Raw genomic sequence first — 18,891 nt, forward strand, 5'->3', positions numbered from 1 at the left:
ATAAGATTACCAAGGCTAGGCCTGTCTCTCTTTTCCTTAGTTTCTGGTAGGTGGTGGAATATTGCTAAATTCTGACTTTGAGCCTTTTTAAAGAATGGCTGTTCTACACTCTTTCATCAGGGAAAACCCAGACTAAATCCTTCCTCCATAAACCATCGAGAGACCACAAGTTGATTTTTCAACATGCTTCATGCACCCGTTTGTTCTCATGATCATTACTTTATTTTTTATTTTTCCATTTGGGGTACAGATTTTAACTGTGTTTTTATATAAATAATAACTGCATCTTAAAATTTCCCATACCAAAGCTAAGGTTTCAATCTAGTGTTTATCTAAAGTATATGCAAAGTAAAATGGGATTCTAGAATGCCACAAAAATGTTTTTGGTTTTCGTCCTCAGGGTATCCCAGAACAATGGGCACGACTACTCCAAACCTCAAATATAACCAAACTGGAGCAGAAAAAGAATCCTCAGGCAGTATTAGATGTCCTTAAATTTTATGATTCCAAAGAGACTGTGAACAACCAGAAGTATATGAGCTTTACATCTGGAGGTATGTGACACCTTGCATATAAATTGCATATAAATTGTCTTTGGACTAGTTCACATTTATGATAGAATAAATGTACATTTATGGTTGCAGCAATTAATAAAATTTATCAAAAATGTATATTAATATATACCTGGGATGTCAAACATGTTGGATTTTTTTTATTGTCCCTTGGTTTATTTCTTCCCGTTATTTGTCTAATTTTTTTAGCAGTTCCCGGTGGAACTTAGCAGTGGGAAATTTTTTGTACCTTTCTTTTTTACCTATATCCATATCACATTGTTCTATTATGAGTGCTGTGGTGTGATCACACACACATCTTGTGGATCATAGTATATCAATGTAAAGGTAGAAGAAAGCAGCACATGCTTCACTTGCTATTAAAGGCCAAGTGATCGCTCCTTCCTTTGTTCTAAAGGTATATTTAGGTATATTCTGTGTCCTTTAGACCAATCAACAGCTTATACTGCCTGTGTATTGGGCTCTCCAACTGGCCTCCCTGGTCAATATCTGGCTGCAAATCGGCCAGATGACGATTGGGCAGGCTTGATTTTTCTATTAGATCAAGGACTGCATCAGCTCATTAATGCTGTCCTTGTGCCGACTTATTGTATCATTTAGCCCTAGGGCCAAACAATCTCATTAGCACAATGTTGCCAACAATAGGTGGGCACATCGGAGAAAATATCTGCTCATCTGGCAAACTCACCAAACAATCGACTCATAACATGTAAGGCCACCTTAAATCTTCCATGTTTTATGTAATATTTTAGTGCATAAAATCACTCTCTCCATATTAATCCTTATTATTTTTTACATGTTGTGCATGGATTCCCCCTTAAATAGAGTTCTTTTGAAAAATGCATAAAATAGGTCCATGAAGAAGTCTTTATCATCCATCAGGATGAGTTTAGTTTCTGTTATTATACTTTGTCCAACCCTGGTCTTTTTTCATTACATGTGGGAAAACTAAGTCTCAAAACCATGTTTTATGTTTAAAAGTATTTTGGAAAATCACATAAACTGAAGGAAGAGTTGTTGAATGTTCTCACCATCTCTGATAAGTTGAGGTTGGCAGAAATGTACACCATGGATTTTTCTGAAGTCTAAAAATGTTACGAGTTTTAGAGGAACACTTAATTATCATTCTTATTTACTTTTGTATGGGTGTGGTATGACTTAAAGCTTTTCCTTATCTATATCCACTAATGTCCCAACTCATCTTGCAGATAAAAGCGCACATGGATACATAGCTGCCCACTCTTTGGTAAGTTGATTTTGTATATTGTGTATTTACTTTTTTGCTTCATTAGACGATTTTGTAAACTTGGCAATCCTTTACTTCTTTATTGTAAAGTCTTGACTAGTTTGTTCATCAAAAACCCAGTCTGTGTAATATTATTTCGATGTAAACATCATCTTGTTCCAGTTTCGCACACAAACAGGATGTTTATCTCACACTTGTATCTTGTACACATTCTTTACAACTTGTGATAGTTACATAGTTACATAGTTAAATCGGGTTGAAAAAAGACAAAGTCAATCAAGTTCAACCCTCCAAATAAAAACCCAGCATCCATACACACACCCCTCCATAATTCCATAAATATTATATATACCCATATCTATACTAACTATAGATTTTAGTATCACAATAGCCTGTCATGCCTGTCCAAGAAATCATCCAAGCCACTGTCCAAGCATTAATAGAATCAGCCATCACAACATCATCCGGCATTGCATTCCACAACCTCACTGACCTCACTGTGAAGAACCACCTAAGTTGCTTCAAATGAAAGTTCTTTTCTTTTCTTTTATTCTGAATGGGTGGCCTCTGGTGCAGTGATCCTCTTTATGGGTAAAAAGGTCCCCTTCTATTTGTCTATAATGTCCTCTAATTTGTATTTGTAAAGTGTAATCATGTCGCCTCGCAAGAGCCTTTTTACAACCCCAACCTTGACAGTCTACTCTCATAATTTAAGTCTTCTATCCCTCTAACCAGTTGCACGTTTCTGCACGTGTCTCCAGCTCATTTATATCCCTCTTAAGAACTGGAGTCCAAAACCGTATACTCCAGATAAGGCCTTAACAGGGACCTATAAAGAGGCATAATTATGTTTTCATCCCTTGAGTTAATGCCCTTTTCTATGCAAGACAGAACTTTATTTGCTTTAGTAGCCACAGAATGACACTGCCCAGAATTAGACGTGTTATCTACAAAAAACCCTAGATCCTTCTCATTTAAGGAAACTCCCAACACACTGCCATTTAGTGTATAACTTGCAATTATATTATTTTTGCATAACCTTGCATTTATCAACATTGAACCTCATTTTCCAGTTTGCTGCACAGTTTTCCAACTTAGACAAATCACTCTGCAAAGTGGCAGCATCTTTCATGGAACCTATAGTTCTGCACAATTTAGTATCATCTGCAAAAATAGAAACAGTACTTTCAATGCCCCACCTCCATGTCATTAATAAACAATTTGAAAATCAAAGAGCCTAGTACAGAGCCCTGCGGTACTCCACTAACAATACTGGTCCAATTAGAACATTTTCCATTTACCACTACTCTTTGTAGTCTATCTTTTTTTTTTTTTTAAAGGTAAGTTTTATTTCCTTTTGAACACAAACAATCATACATACATTACAAACAGTTGAGCAGACTGACACAAGTAAGGTACACAATAGAGGTACAAAACAGAAGTTGACTCTGTACATACTAGGGTAAGCATTGCTACTAGAAAGAGATGGAGAAATGTTATATCACAATGGCTAAGGTATTGATCAGGCAAGTCAGGGCTAGTGAAACCTCCATCGTTACTGCCAAGAAGGGTTGTCCAGATACAGCTCAATCAGGGGGATTCGGATCAATGTCAGCCCACGGGCCCCATATGTTGTCAAATTTCATCAGGGCACCCCTGGACTCGTAGGTAAGTTTATAAAGAGGTACTACACTGTTAACCAGGTGCACCCAAGCTCTAAGAGAGGGTGAGAGGTTGCCCATCCAGTGCATTGCTATAGTTTTCTTTGCATAAAAGAGGAGGATGCGGTAGGTAATTCTGGGATATTTGGCTGGGACCAGTTCCTCCAAGACCCCCAGCAGACAAACAGTTGGAGAGATGACCCTTGGGAAGTCTAGATTGTCCGCTAAGTAGTTTACCACTCTCGTCCAGAAGTCTAAAATATGTTGGCACTCCCATATTAGATGGAAGAAGTCCGCACCCGGTTGCTGACACCTAGGACAGTTGTCGAGAGGGACTCGGCCCATTTGTTTAAGGCGTATAGGGGTTATATATACATGGTGTATAATTTTATACTGTATCAGCTTATCTTTTAGAGAAATGAGACCAGTGTACACATTGTCTATCGCCTCCTCCCAGTCATCCTGAGTAAGACCTATAATTTTAGTAGTCCACCAGTCCTGGGTAGTCCGGAAGGGTTTAGGGCCAGATAGGAGAAGCCGGTGGTATAAACGGGACACCAATTTGGAGGGGCTAGGGCCACGGAGTATTTCATCTATGACCAGGGAGGACTGTTGGGGGGTAAGGGAATGAAATTGGGAGTGAAAGGCATGTCGTAGCTGAAGGTATTGGAATAGTAAAATTTGCGTAGGGTGGGTTCTGCGTTGAAGAGCATGGCATGTGGGGAACGTCTGTGGATCAAGGAGGTCTTTCAGGCACTTAATGCCTTGGTTTGGCCAGAAGACGAACTCTGGTAGGGTTCTGAAGTGAGGTAGGTAGGAGTTTCCCCACAGAGGCAAGTGAGGGGACATTAGTGGAAGTTCACAACCCAAGACCTTGAGGGCTACCATCCAGGATTTGTGAGGGGTGGTTAACGTAGTTGGTAGAGAGCCGTAGTCCTTAAGGGAACGGTATGGGAAATTACGAAGACCCTCCTACGAGGAGGGCCTGTAACTGCGAGTTGGGGTTATACGGGTCTGGGTTAAGGCACCAGTGGAGGTAATAGACTTGCGAGGCCAGGTAATATAGATGGAAGTTAGGGAGGGCCAGGCCACCCTCCTCACACGGGGCACATAGCTTGGTCAAAGCAATTCTGGGTGCTTTATTGTTCCAAAGGAAGGGGACCATGATCTGGTTAATGCGTTTGAAGTAAAGTTTAGGGAGATATATAGGTGCGTTGTGGAGCAGATAAAGGATTTTGGGAAGATAAATCATTTTAATAAGGTTGACACGGCCCCATAACGACAAGGGAAGTTTGGTCCATCGGTTCAGTGAGGTAATCATGTTGGCTAGGATTGGGTCTAGATTGAGAGAGACATATTTTGCAACATCAGCATGAATGGTCACACCTAGGTATTTGAACTGACTGGCCCACTCTAGAGGGGTCTCAGCTGGCAAAGATTGGGGTTGATTAGGGTCTATGGGGAATAAGACCGATTTGTCCCAATTCACCCGTAGGCCAGAGAATGAGCCAAACCGATTGACCAGGTCCAAAAGGGCAGCAAGGGAGTCATGAGGGTCAGCCAGATAGATAAGAAGGTCATCAGCAAATAGAGATACCTTTTCCTGCACGGTGCCATACGTTAAGCCTCGTATTCGGGGGGGAGTGCCTGATCAATATTGCCAGGGGTTCGATCGCCAGGGCAAATAGAACCGGGGAGAGGGGGCAGCCCTGTCTCGTTCCCCTTGTCAATGAGAAGGGGGGCGATATAAGGCCGTTGACTCGAACTCGTGCCGTGGGACTCCTATAAAGGAGCTTAATCCAGGTCAAACACCGGGGGCCGAACCCAAAACGGGTCAGAACCTCCCACAAAAAGTCCCACTCCACCGAATCAAAAGCCTTGGCAGAGTCTAAAGAGGCTACGACTCTGGTGCCCGTCTCTGCATGAGTGAGTTGCAGGTTAGTAAAGAGTCTGCGAAGGTTAATATTTGTGGAGCGCCCAGGCATAAAGCCAGATTGATCTGGGTGGACAAGGTCTGGGACCACTTGTTGGAGGCGAGAGGAGAGTATTTTGGCTAAGATTTTAGCATCAGTGTTAAGCAGAGAGATAGGGCGGTAGGAAGAGCATCTGGTAGGGTCTTTTCCCGGTTTAGGGATAACTACTATGAGGGCTTCAGTAAATGAAGGGGGCAGTGAGTTATTATCAAAAGCACTTTGAAGTGTGTCAAGGTATTTTGGGACAATTTGTTCCGAGAGGGCTTTGTACCAGTCCGGAGGGAGGCCATCCGGTCCTGGTGTTTTATTAGGAGTTAGTGAGGCAATAGCATCCGTAACCTCCTGGGGTGTGATAGGCGCATCTAAGAAAGCTTGGTCATTAGGGGAGAGAGTAGGCATAGGGATGGAATCTAAAAACTGTTGGAGTTGGGCTTTGGAATAAAGTGCTGACGTGGTGTACAGTGTTTGGTAAAATGTAGCAAATTCTTGCGTTATAAGCCTAGGTTCTGTAACCACTGAGCCATTGTCTAGCACGATGCGCGAAACTGCGGATGGTGCAGTTTGCTGTTTGGCCAAGAACGCCAAAAGTTTGCTGTTTTTATCACTCTGGTCGAAAATTCTTTGGTTTTGGTAGAGCAAGGCTTTCCTGGTTAGAGAAATAGAGGCCTTGGAGAGGGTGTGTTGAGCTTTTAAGAGATCAGTGTAGTTGGCCGGGGTAGGATCCTGAGTGTGTATTGCAAGAGCATTTTGAAGTTCATTTTCCGCAACTGTAACCTGCTCTACGCTATCATTTCTGGCTTGCGAGATTGCCCCCATAAAAGCACCTCGTATGACTGCTTTTGAAGCATCCCACAAGGTTAGCGGGGAGGCAGAACCAGTGTTATGGGTCCAGTACTCCCCATAAGCCTTCGCATTTGCGGTAGCCACAGATGCATTTTTGAGCCATAGAGGGCTTAGACGCCACAACTTATCAGTGGCTGCAGGATTCCACCGTAATGTGAGTTGTAACGGGGAGTGGTCAGAGAGGGATTGGGGTAAGTACTGGACCTGGTCAACAAGAGGCAGGAGCTCTACTGAGGCAAGGGCGAGATCAATTCTTGAAAAGGTCTTATGGGTTGGAGAGTGGCAGGAGAAGATTCGTTGAGATGGATGCTTCCACCTCCAGGGGTCAGTCAGTTGCAAGGCCTCAGCCCATGTGGTGAGTTTGGTAAAGGTGTGAGGGTCGGGTGTAGTCTATCTTTTAGCCAGTTCTCTATCCAGGTACAAATTCTATGTTCCAGGCCAACATTCCTTAATTTAACCAGTAACCCTCTGTGTGGCACTGTATCAAATGCTTTAGCAAAGTCTAAGTAAATCACATCCACTGCCATCATGGGGGTAGATTTATCAAAGAGTGAAGTTAGAGATCTCCACAGTCCGCAGAGTGAAATACCTCCTCCATTCATTTCTATGGGATTTTTAAAGGCGTCTTTATTAAAGGGTGAACTTTCACTATCACCCTTTGATAAATATGCCTTTAAAAAACCCATAGAAATGAATGGAGAGAGAGGCGTTTTTTTTTACTCTGCGGACTGTGGAGATCTCTTTGATAAATCTACTCCCTAGAATCGAGGTCCCTGCTCACCTTCTCTTAAGAAGAAAATAAGTTAGTCTGGCAAGATCTATTAAAGGGATACTGTCATGGGAAAAAAAATTCAAAATGAATCAGTTAATAGTGCTGCTCCAGCAGAATTCTGCACTGAAATCCGTTTCTCAAAAGAGCAAACAGATTTTTTTATATTCAATTTTGAAATCTGTCATGAGGCTAGACATATTGAAGTTTATCAGAGCACAAGTCACATGACTTGGGCAGCTGGGAAATTGACAATAACTCTTATAACACCCCCCTCCCTTTTTCACCCCAGCAGCCAAACAAAAGAACAATGGGAAGGTAACCAGATAGCAGCTCCCTAACACAAGATAACAGCTGCCTGGTAGATCTAAGAACAACACTCAATAGTAAAAACCCATGTCCCACTAAGACACATTCAGTTACATTGAGAAGGAAAAACAGCAGCCTGCCAGAAAGCATTTCTCTCCTAAAGTGCAGGCACAAGTCACATGACTGGGGGCAGCTGGGAAATGGGACAAAATGTCTAGCCCCATGTCAGATTTCAAAATTGAATATAAAAAAATCTGTTTGTTCTTTTGAGAAATGGATTTCAGTGCTGAAGTAGCACTATTAACTGATGTGTTTTGAAAAAAACATGTTTTCTGATGACAGGATCCCTTTAAGCATAAAACCATGCTGGCACAAACTCATAGTATTATGATTTGCTATGAAGTCCAGTATCTTATCCTTTATTAACCCTTTGAAAAGCTTTCCTACAACGGATGTCAGACTAACTGGCCTATAGTTTTGAGACTGAAAATGGGATCCCTTTTTGAATAGTGGCACCACATTAGCAATTCGCCAGTCTATCTGCACCATGCCAGACCTCAATGAATCCTGAAAAATTAAGTAAAGAGGTTTGCCGATTACAGAGCTAAGCTCGCTAAGTACCCTGGGATGAATACTATATGGCCCTGGACCTTTGTTTATCTTAACATGAACTGGGACTATTAAGAAGGAAACCTTCATTAACTGGTTCCTCATTTGTGCAGAGAGACGAAAAATATAAATTCAAAATCTCAGCTTTTTTTTTTTGTTCTCATCAACCAGCTGACCATTCTGATATTAAGGGTGATGTGTGTTTAAGCTATTTTGTGTTGCATCTTTCCAGTTTGACAGCTAAGCTGCAGTTTTAACTGGACAAATTTCTCTGTCTAAAGCATATTAACAGTTAATATGTATGCCATTGAGACACACTCACACACATTCATATTTGAAATAAAAAGACTCTGCCCAATTACACCACATATTCTCTCTGAATATATCAATGTATAAAAGAATCAGTAAAGAGGAGCATCTCGTATGAACAACCTGTTCTCCCTTGGATGACCTGGATTTTCAAAACTGCCAATTGTAGGGGAACCGTTCAAGCTCTCAGCTTAGAACAACTGTGATGCCCTCGTAGGCAGTTATGGACTTAATCGCAGTCCTTTGAGGAGGGTTTGGAGAAAACATGAAAGTAGGAAATATATACTTGGCAGTGAGACAATAAGCAGTAAAAAAACACAATTACCCTACAAAATGATAACCAGTAAAGCTGTAGTAACATGGCGTTCCAAGTGTAAGAAAGGCCACTAAACAATGATTAAAAACATTAGCAGAAATGTGTAAAATTATATTATTACTGAAATTTAAAGATGAAAGCAGCTTAGAAACACATGTTGCAGTTTTTTAAGCTAACACTTTTATATAAGGAACCCCTTGTGGCATAGATCAGAGAGAAGGAAAGCAAAAAGCAGTGAAGCAGTCGGTGGTCCATTAGCTTGGGAAGCAATATGTGAGTCAGTTGGAAATGTAGAAATTACATTAGTTTTTGCTGTACTGTGGGCTCAGTCACTGCCAAAGTCATAACAATCTGCCTGAACTCCTGCTTGTTATCCCATGTGCTCCAGAATGCAAAGACTGCGTCTGAACCTCCTCTGGCACCTCCAGTTTCAGAAGAAGAGGATGAAGAAGAGGAAGAGGAGGAAGATGACAATGAGCCCCCACCTGTTATTGCCCCTCGCCCTGAGCATACAAAATCGGTGAGCAGTTTACAGACTGTGCACAATATGGGGTTTGAGAACTGAGAAGCTTAGTATACCAACCACAAAATACATTGGTGCTAATTTATAAATACTGGGCAAACTTGCACTTGGGTAGTATCCCAGTGCAACCAACCAGACGTTTGTTTTCATTGTTCTACATGCACTGACTGGTTGTTGTGGGTTACTGCCCAAGTGCAAATTTGGTAAATTTTATAAATGAGCCCCAAATGTCTGTTACTTCATGGCTTAATCAGAATAATAGTGTGTCATGACTAATCTAACCATTTTTTTCTGTAACCTATACAAGCAAAAGTTCTTCTACCTAGTTCAAGTGGTTTTTGTTTCCTTTCTTGTCTTTTGGCAGCTGAGCTAACCAGGTCATATATCTAATGTTAATTCGTGTTCTGCATTATGAAATGTACAATTTTTTAGGAGGCAACATAGCCTAGAGGTTGAGCAAACTGTAGTTTGCTGATAGCAAAAGTCTACGTTTACAACATTTTAACTGCTTTTTTTATTAAGATATCTATAATAACAGTAGTAACAACTGATGCATGGCACAGAAATACAGTACAATTCCACACAGCATGATCTGTCATGTGTTCTTTAGGCTGTCTGTTCAATAGAACGGGAAGAAGCACAAGACCTCCACTGTAAGGATATTTAGACATTAACCTCCCTATGTAGGTTAGCAAAGTTAATTTAAATCAGCATAACATTCTGAAAAAAGATGGCTATAGACTTGTAATGTATAAAAAGTTGTTTTCTTAACTAGCTCCTATGGTTTTCCCTTTTATATCCAGATCTACACCCGATCTGTTATTGAACCAGTTGCATTAACTGCACCAGCTAAAGAAGCCCCCACTTCCCCTGTGACCCCCCAGCCAGAAAATTCAAACTCAAGCACGAGCACTTTGTATAGGAATACTGACCGGCAACGTAAAAAGTCCAAGATGACAGATGAAGAGATCCTGGAGAAATTACGTAAGTTTTGATGAAGTGCCCAATAATGACAGATTTCTATCAATAAATATTGCAACTGTAACCATTCTTCTTCCAATTTTACTTTTAAAAATATCAGTAGTTTTGCCCAATATGTTTTGCATCCCTGTTAGCTTTCAAGGTACAGCACTCAATATTTCATTTTAATGTGCTGGTAAAATATTAAATCTCCTTTTTGTTTTACAGGAAGTATTGTCAGTGTGGGGGATCCAAAAAAGAAATACACCAGATTTGAAAAGATTGGCCAGGGGTGAGTGTGCCTGGATCTGTATCAAAGCAGTGAAGCCAATGTGTTTAATAGTGAAAGTTCTTAGAGAATGAAACCATACAACAGGACATTCTTTAAAGTTCATCTAGGAATAAAGAGGGTGTTGGTCAGAGCTGTATTTTTACATTGCAACAGCTATTTTTTTATTAATTAAGAGCATTACTTTCCTGCACATTGTAGGAGGATGGTCTCTTGCCTTGCAAAGAATGTTGTAGTTCATAGAAATGTAGGCTAGAACAATGATTAAGAATGTGTATCATGGTAAGGAAAAAAGTAGAGAAGAAATTTGGCTGAACAGTGTTGCAATAGCACTCCGTATGTGTCCGTAATAAGAAAGGGATATATGTATGTGCTTTTACAGAGGGGCCAGTATTGTGTGATACAGGGAAGAATGAAAGATTTGGGTCACAGGTGACTTTAAAGCCTAAAGCAGAAATCTATATAAACTTGTTGAGTATTTAATAGGGATAGACTTAGGTGCCAACATGGAATTTTGTTTACCATTCTTTTTACAGGTATAGGATCTTTTATCCAGAAAGCTCCAAATTACAGATAGGCTGTCTGCCATAGCCTCCATTTAATCCAAATTTATAAAAATGATTTTCTTTTTTCTCTGTCGTAATAAAACAGTACCTTGTACTTCCCAACTAAGATATACTTAATCCTTATTGTAAGTATAACCAGCCTATTGGGTTTATTGCATGTTTACATGATGTTCTAGTAGACTTTAGGTATCTTATGCATATACAGTAAATTCTATACACAAATGTACTTCCAACTCCTTGCAACTTGCACATTATGTCAATGCACCAGTTCATTTTGCTTTGATAAATTTGTACAAGGCGTGTATGGATGCATGGGAGCCCTACAAGATCTGCCATGAGATACTTCTAGGATTCAGTTTATGTGTTGCACCTAGAAAAGCACACAACTTCACGAATTGCAAGTAAACATTGTTTGCTAAGTAACTTGATCTATGATTGATCAAAATTTACCAACAATAACACTCAGTCTACAGTGACAGGACCACCAAATGGTGTTAGTCTACAGTGACAGGACCACCAAATGGTGTTACAATTATAGACAAGTACATAGTACTACTACATAGTGTCACTAAATGCTACCAAATGAGCTAACTGCAGGCTATATATAATGATACGTCCACCCCTTTACTTTTCATTACCCAGTACAGCATGAAGGCATGACTTATTTGTATGCACAATAGAACGATTCTTAGTAACCTGAGTTAATACACAAGCACTACCTCATATTCAGATGCTATGATTGCAGTATTGTATCAGGTTTATTGTAGCCCTACTAAGATTCTGTGTCACAATGCAAATATCCAGAGAGATTTGTGCACATCCTTGCAGCTAATGTAGGTAGGATAAATCAATAAAGAAAAAGTTTTATTTAGACCTTGCATGATAAAGTGGTGGAAAAAAAAAATAAAATTACCCAGGAAACAATATATCTCATTACGTTGGTCTGAGCAAGTCAAGTAATCTACTTTAGGTTCTAAATAAGATTAGTTCTGCTCTCTATTGCAGTGTTATGTTGTTTGTGTTGACTGTGCGTTTTAAAGTAGCCTATACCTTAGGGATTTAGAAACAGCAAATATTAATTTTCAGGCGTTAGACTACGCATTTTATATTATAGACAAATAAAAGCCTGTGACTAACTCACACACAGACACACACACAATCAACACTACTACAAAAGTCAGATATATGGTCCTGTTAAAGGGAAATAATTACTGACAAATACAATGTATGTCTGGAAGAGACAGGCACAGTATGCCATTGCCAGACAGAGAAAAAAAGCAACTTTCTATCCTGCAGGTGAAGGCGTTGGCCAGGTAACCCCATCACCTTTATCTCCTATACTTAGACGACAATGTATTGTCCTCTTGAAACCAATGCGGTACTCTATTTTATAAGCCCCATATTGATGAGATCATGAAGATTGTACATTTTATCATGTGCAGTATGTTCCAAGGCAGTGGAATACATTATTGATTTGATATTATACATCTTGTCTTGTGGAGCCCCACGGTGGCCACTTGAAGATATGCAGCTTATGGCATGATCTAATTTAAGGTGTCTAGACCTGAATAACTTTAAATACAATAGGAAATTGTTCACAGTCATTTAGCAGACATTTTGGTAGACAGGCCAGACTGATGTAATTGATTCTATATGTCTTTTAGCTATGTATTATATGGTCTGGAAAATGAAAAGTGATATATCTATGTTACAGAGCTGCAGGCTATGCTGGCACTTTAAGAATACTTGAAAAAAATATACTTAAAAATAATAATACTGCTAAGTTTATAAATAAATAATGTCAGTATAATCACATCTGTAAATTATAGCAGGTTATAGGGGCCTAAACCCATACAGAGAATTATTGAAAAGTGACTCTCTGAGCATTTCTGCAGTTTACAGGTGCTTTTATTTCTAGTTGTGTCTAGACTGATAATATTTGGCTTTTAGCTTTGCAACACATTTTTCAGAGCTGCTGAGTCATCAGTCCTAAGTTAACTAACTATATGTAGGTGGCACTGAAAGCCTTTTATTGGCAGTCTCACAAAACCAATGTCCCACTAAAAATGGAAAATAAATTAAATGCATGGGTGTGCACTTTACATATATATGCATTTTTGGGAGGGTTAGATGTCTTTTAATTACAAATTTCTAAAATAAAGCAAATAGCTGCAGCTATCGTAGATGTGTTTTTAACCCTTTTCTTGAAACCAAAATGCAGGCTTATTCATAAAGGTTTCAAACATGAAAAAATAAACTATAAAACAGAGTAAATATTTTTGGGTAAAGCAGTTTTAAGGTCAGGGGTAGGGATGTAGCGAACCGCCGATAATGTGTTCGCGAACGCCGTTCGCGAACACCGGCAAAAAATGCGAACAGTTCGCGAACTTCGAACATCCGGAAATCGTTCGATTCGAACGATCGAAGGATTTTAATCGTTCGATCGAACGATTTTCGTTCGAATCGAACGAAAATCGTTCGATTTTAGCGACCGAATGGTCGAACGATTTTGACGCGAACGCCTATTGGCGAACGTCGCGCGACGTTCGCGAACTTGCGGCGGACGCGAACAGCCGATGTTCGCGCGAACAAGTTCGCCGCAGAACAGTCCGCGACATCCCTAGTCAGGGGTGGCTTTTATGTGATGCAATTTTGCAAACGAAAATTTGTGTTAGATTTTCTAAACTTATTTTTGAATTGTTCCTAATGCATGTACAGTAGACTGTGTGTAAAAGCAGGTTATGGCTCTCTTCGTTTTGTATGAATAAAACATGGACTGACATTAAGTCAGAGTAAGCGGAGAAGCAGGGAACAGTGGTATATACTATATATCTTAGTACTTCTCTGTGGGACATGGGCTCCTGGACGTGTATATGGTACAGTGAAAGTCATTACATATTCACCTAGATTTCTATAACTACACAGTGTACATAAATGCTTTGTATATACTGCTGCTCTGTATGCAGACAGTGTTGGTTAATACATTTGAGCACTATGAAAAGTGGGCACAGGAAAACTGAATAGGCAATATATACTTTGGGGCATTTTATTTGTGTTTGCATAGAAAGACATAGATTTCTCATTTTTACTGTTTAATTCCAGGGCATCAGGTACAGTGTACACAGCAATAGACATCGCTACAGGACAGGAGGTAAACTGCATTTCTGCTTGTATCCACTTATACTGTTTGGGATTTTGACATTTTCATTTACGTGTATCCGCATTGTTTTGGGGTTTACCACTCGGTGTGGTATAAAGCTTCGATAATTCCCAGTGTTTCAAAGACTTAGTCCTCTTTTTCCCTACTGGTTGCTATGATCCCAGGATAAAGCCATATCTTGTACTGGTTATCATTTCCATTCAAACACTACATTTGTGCATTTTAATCACATACTATCCTCAACCATTGGCTCATTTGCCCCTTTACAGCCTAAGCGTACACTTGCTCTGAACCCACGACCCTGGCTGAATTCACAAACCAGATTCTTACGCTCCTGTACGAGATCTGCTAAACGTATGTGGAAGAAATCCCGTACGCAAGCAGACTTTATTCACTATAAATTTCTATTGTCCTGCCTCAATTCTGCCTTTTCAAAAGCCAAGCAAGAGTACTACAGTACCCTTATAAACAATCACAAATCCAACCCACGACACCTGTTTTTTCTATTCAATACTCTTCTCCATCCCTCATCAACAGTATCAGTCAACCAGACACACTCTCCTCAGGACTTTGCGGATGGACTCTACTTTGTCTTTGTAAAGAAATCAGCAATCAGATCCCTACCTCTACTAATGTAAACCAGCTCCTCCTTCCTAAGCCCCCTTCTGCATGTCTTAATTCCATCCCTCCGGTAACAATGTCTGAAGTCTCCAAGTTTCTTTTATCCTCCCCGCTCACAACTTGCCCCCTTGACCCTATGCCCTCTTCTCTGCTCAAACACTGTGTTACAGAGCTTACCCCACTACTTACTCACATCTTCAATTCTTCTCTAGCTTCTGGAACCTTCCCTTCTCCTTTCAAACAGGCCTGTGTAAAGCCTATTCTTAAAAAGGCCACGCTTGACCCAGCCTGTCTATCAAATTACCGTCCTGTCTCCCTTCTACCACTTGCCTCTAAACTCCTAGAGCGTATTGTGTTCTCCCGTATTACTAACTTTCTACACACCCACGATCTGTTGGACCCTCTGCAATCTGGTTTCCGGCCTGGTCACTCTACTGAGACTGCTTTGTGCAGAGTTACAAATGATCTTCAGGTTGCCAAAGCCAAAGGTCACTTCTCCATCCTTCTCCTCCTTGACCTATCATCTGCGCTCATGCATGCTCTCATCCTATCCCGACTAGATTACTGTAACCTTCTACTTACTGGCCTCCCTAACTCCCATCTCTCCCCTCTACGGTCTGTAATAAACACTGCTGCCAGAATTATCCTCCTCTCATCGAAAAGGGTACAGGCCCCTCCGCTGCTGAAGTCCTTATCATGGCTTCTTATAAAACAAAGAATAACTTATAAACTCCTCCTTATAACCTTCAAAGCCCTTCATTCCTCTGCACGTAACTACATCTCATCTCTTGTCTCTCTATATGTTCCTGCCCGAAACCTCCGCTTCTCTCAGAGCAACCGCTTGGTTGTACCCCTCACTACTACTGCTGTTTCCCGTATCAAACCCTTCTCTCTTGCGACTCCTTTTATTTAGAATGCCATTCCTGAATCTCTCAGGAGAGAATCCTCCTTCAGTGTTTTTAAAACAAAACTCGAAGACTACCTCTGGGAGCACCTGGATAACACCTGAACTGGCACTTATATAACAGTGTAACAAACTGTAACCCACAGCACCTTAATACCCCTCTGAATTGTGTCTGTATGTTACCCTCCCATTTAGACTGTAAGCCCTACGGGGTAGAATCCTCTAACCTTTTGTTTCCTTGACACTGAGCATTTAATCTATATTGTAATTATATTTTTTATATTTATGTGAATTGTATTGCTAATAATGCACTTATTGTTACTTTTTATTCCAATGACCCCTTGTTTGTTACTACTAATTTATTGTTTTGTTGTACAGTGCTTTGCCCTCAAGGAGCGCTTTACAAATAAAAATATACATACATACATACATACATACATACATACATACATACATACATACATACATACATAATATAGACACAAGGACCCTTATGCATACACACATTAGAAAGGAAATTACACTATGCTTGTAAGAGTCTTTGAATGGATGTGGTTTGAAGATGGATGGCCTATTAAAAAGGCATGACCTGTAAGAATTTTGTTGGCTCTTGCGCACTTATAATTTCTGTCCTGAGGCTTCCTGGCTTTGTAAAAGAAATTGAAAGCACTGCTGGAATTTCACATGAAGTTTTTTATTGATATGAATTTGTATCTATTCCCATCCCTGACATTTTCATTTCCTAATTTAGGTAGCGATTAAGCAAATGAACCTGCAACAGCAGCCCAAAAAAGAATTAATTATTAACGAGATCTTGGTCATGAGGGAAAATAAAAATCCCAACATTGTGAATTATTTAGACAGGTGAGTTGAACTTTGTCATCAAATTGCTGGCTTAGTGTTTTATGTGTGGAAGAAAACATTTGGTGGGCTGCGTTACTGTATTAATGTGTAAGGAATGTATGATGGTAATACATAAATTTTATATCTCATTGCTGAAACATTTTAGATTTTATACCAGAAATATATATTTTATGCTTCCTCTGCTGCAGGACATCATAGGGGGTACTACTTAAAACTCCCATTTTTTTCTCATTATTTTTAAAATAAAATTGTAACCGAACTCTCAACTATGATTTACCGTATGAGAAAAGTCTCGACAAAATCATGTGACAATTCGAATCATGCAATTTTTTTTAGAATTGTCGCCCGAAAACATTGAATATTTTGAGTTTTCAAACAAAAACTTAAGTCAAACAGCCCAAAACCCTGAAACATCACGACGGCAAAAACATCTTCTAATTGTAAAAGGGACATCTGCCATTAACTTTTACATAACTTCAACAGGAGCTTTGGAGAATAATAAATCTCAAAAAAGTAAAGGTTACTATGTGAATGAGCCCTTAGACATTTAATATATTCACTGAATTTAAAAAAAAAATATGAAAATTATGTATGTTTATTGAACAATAAAAAATTGGCAGTAGGTCAAGGAAAACATATATTTCAAATGTAAATATTTTATATTTAAAATGGAATCCCTGCTGAAAACAAGTCTGATCATCTGGTGTGACTTTATTCCTGTAGTTATCTGGTTGGGGATGAACTCTGGGTAGTGATGGAATACCTGGCTGGTGGTTCTCTGACAGATGTTGTTACAGAGACTTGCATGGATGAAGGACAGATTGCAGCCGTCTGTCGAGAGGTGAGTGACCAGCTAGAGCTTATGCATAAAATTGTGATTGTAAATCATTAGCAGATGTATTCACAAGCTACTTTGTCACCTCATTTAAATGTACTTTATGGTGTTACAGTTAACATTGTATAGATATTGAACTATAAAGATAATTTGTAATAATTTTACACTAAAATTGCTATAGATGAAAAAAATTGGTGGTTATTTTCCATACAACAATTTCAGAAAGAATTTCATCCTTTCACTGAAATTCCGCCACTCTCCATTTATTTCTATAGGATTTTGAAAGACTTATTTATCAAAGGATGAACTTTCACTTTCACCCACTCTTTTAATATCTTTTAAAAATCTCATAGAAATGAATGGAGAGTGGCGGAATTTCACTATAGCGGACTGTGGTGATCTGTAACTTCACTCTTCTATATATATATATATATATATATATATATATATATATATATATATATATATATATATATATATATATATAATGTTCAAAGTGGACAAGCACACCAAATCTTCAATCAAAAAAGGTTTATTTCAACATCACTCATGTGTCCAACGTTTCGGCCCACATTAGGGCCAAGCACCCACTTTCGACCAACAAGGAAGGAGTGCAGGTACTTTGTGAATGCCTATATATAGATATATATATAATCTACAGTCTGGTCATTTCCCTATGGGACCAGACTGTAAATTATATCCTTATAAACGGCGCGTTCTGACGCCAGAACGCGCCGTTTATAACTTAACGTGTCAGCAGTAGTCAATGACGCATTCGCCCTACAGTTTTTCCTCCTGCCTGTGTGCCTCACTTCCCCACTTCCGCCTTCACCCTGCGAGTCTGCGAGATATCTTGCGCCTCCTATTAAGGTCTTGCTGCCTTTCCTTACCTCTAGCTTCTCCTTTTGTCTCCCACCCTCTGCTGCTTGCTCCCTCAGTGTTCCCCCTCCATGTCTAGTCTCGCTGCGTCTGTTTCTCTGTTCCGCTCCCCCTTCTCTTTCCGTCAGCCACTCTGCCCCTCCCACACCCTGTCACTCTTGCTCCTGATCCTTCTGCGCTCCGTCTGCCTGTCACTCGCTGTTCCACTCCCCGCTCCTTCTGCAACCACGCTATCATGCCGTAGAAGCAGACAAATTATGAGCTAATCTGCATTTGTGTCAGATTCTGTTCCAATTACACCTTGGTTTGGTATTATCACCAAAAAACAGATGCGTGTTGGCCTTTTGTATTAGTTTGTTGTAGAGGAAATAATCGATTTAAAACAAAATGCAGATGTTGGCAAAGGTGTAAAATGAAACCAGGTTAGAAATGTTCTCTTTTCCATCAGAAGTAAACCAAGAAGAGTCATGGAAACTGCAGCATTTAACTGTTAACTAGTCATCATAATAGACGTAGTTAATTTACTGTCAAAATAAACATGCCATTGGTGAGCACATCTCATGTTTTTCCCTATGCCCCTCCCCCCACACCCTGTCACTCTTACTTCTTGTTCTGCTGCTGCTCCGAACCTTCCAGGTATCAAACTTCAGTTTTCCCTCCCCCCCAGGTTCCTCTCCAGTCTT

General features: G+C 39.8%; 1 protein-coding gene across 3 annotated transcripts in view; it reads left to right on the plus strand.

Annotated features, from left to right (window-relative positions):
- Positions 1–18,891, plus strand: part of pak3.S (p21 protein (Cdc42/Rac)-activated kinase 3 S homeolog) — a 128,766-nt gene that overhangs the window by 103,161 nt on the left and 6,714 nt on the right. For all 3 annotated transcript variants that reach the window (XM_041575246.1, XM_041575245.1, XM_018232975.2), the window contains 8 exons: positions 401–554; positions 1,781–1,818; positions 8,996–9,127; positions 9,934–10,114; positions 10,319–10,382; positions 14,048–14,096; positions 16,382–16,494; positions 17,218–17,335. In XM_041575246.1, coding sequence (XP_041431180.1) covers positions 401–554; positions 1,781–1,818; positions 8,996–9,127; positions 9,934–10,114; positions 10,319–10,382; positions 14,048–14,096; positions 16,382–16,494; positions 17,218–17,335 — 849 coding nt within the window. The remainder of the gene's footprint in view (positions 1–400; positions 555–1,780; positions 1,819–8,995; positions 9,128–9,933; positions 10,115–10,318; positions 10,383–14,047; positions 14,097–16,381; positions 16,495–17,217; positions 17,336–18,891) is intronic.

The sequence above is a fragment of the Xenopus laevis genome, chromosome 8S (assembly GCF_017654675.1).
Source record: "Xenopus laevis strain J_2021 chromosome 8S, Xenopus_laevis_v10.1, whole genome shotgun sequence".
Classification (NCBI taxonomy): domain Eukaryota; kingdom Metazoa; phylum Chordata; class Amphibia; order Anura; family Pipidae; genus Xenopus; species Xenopus laevis.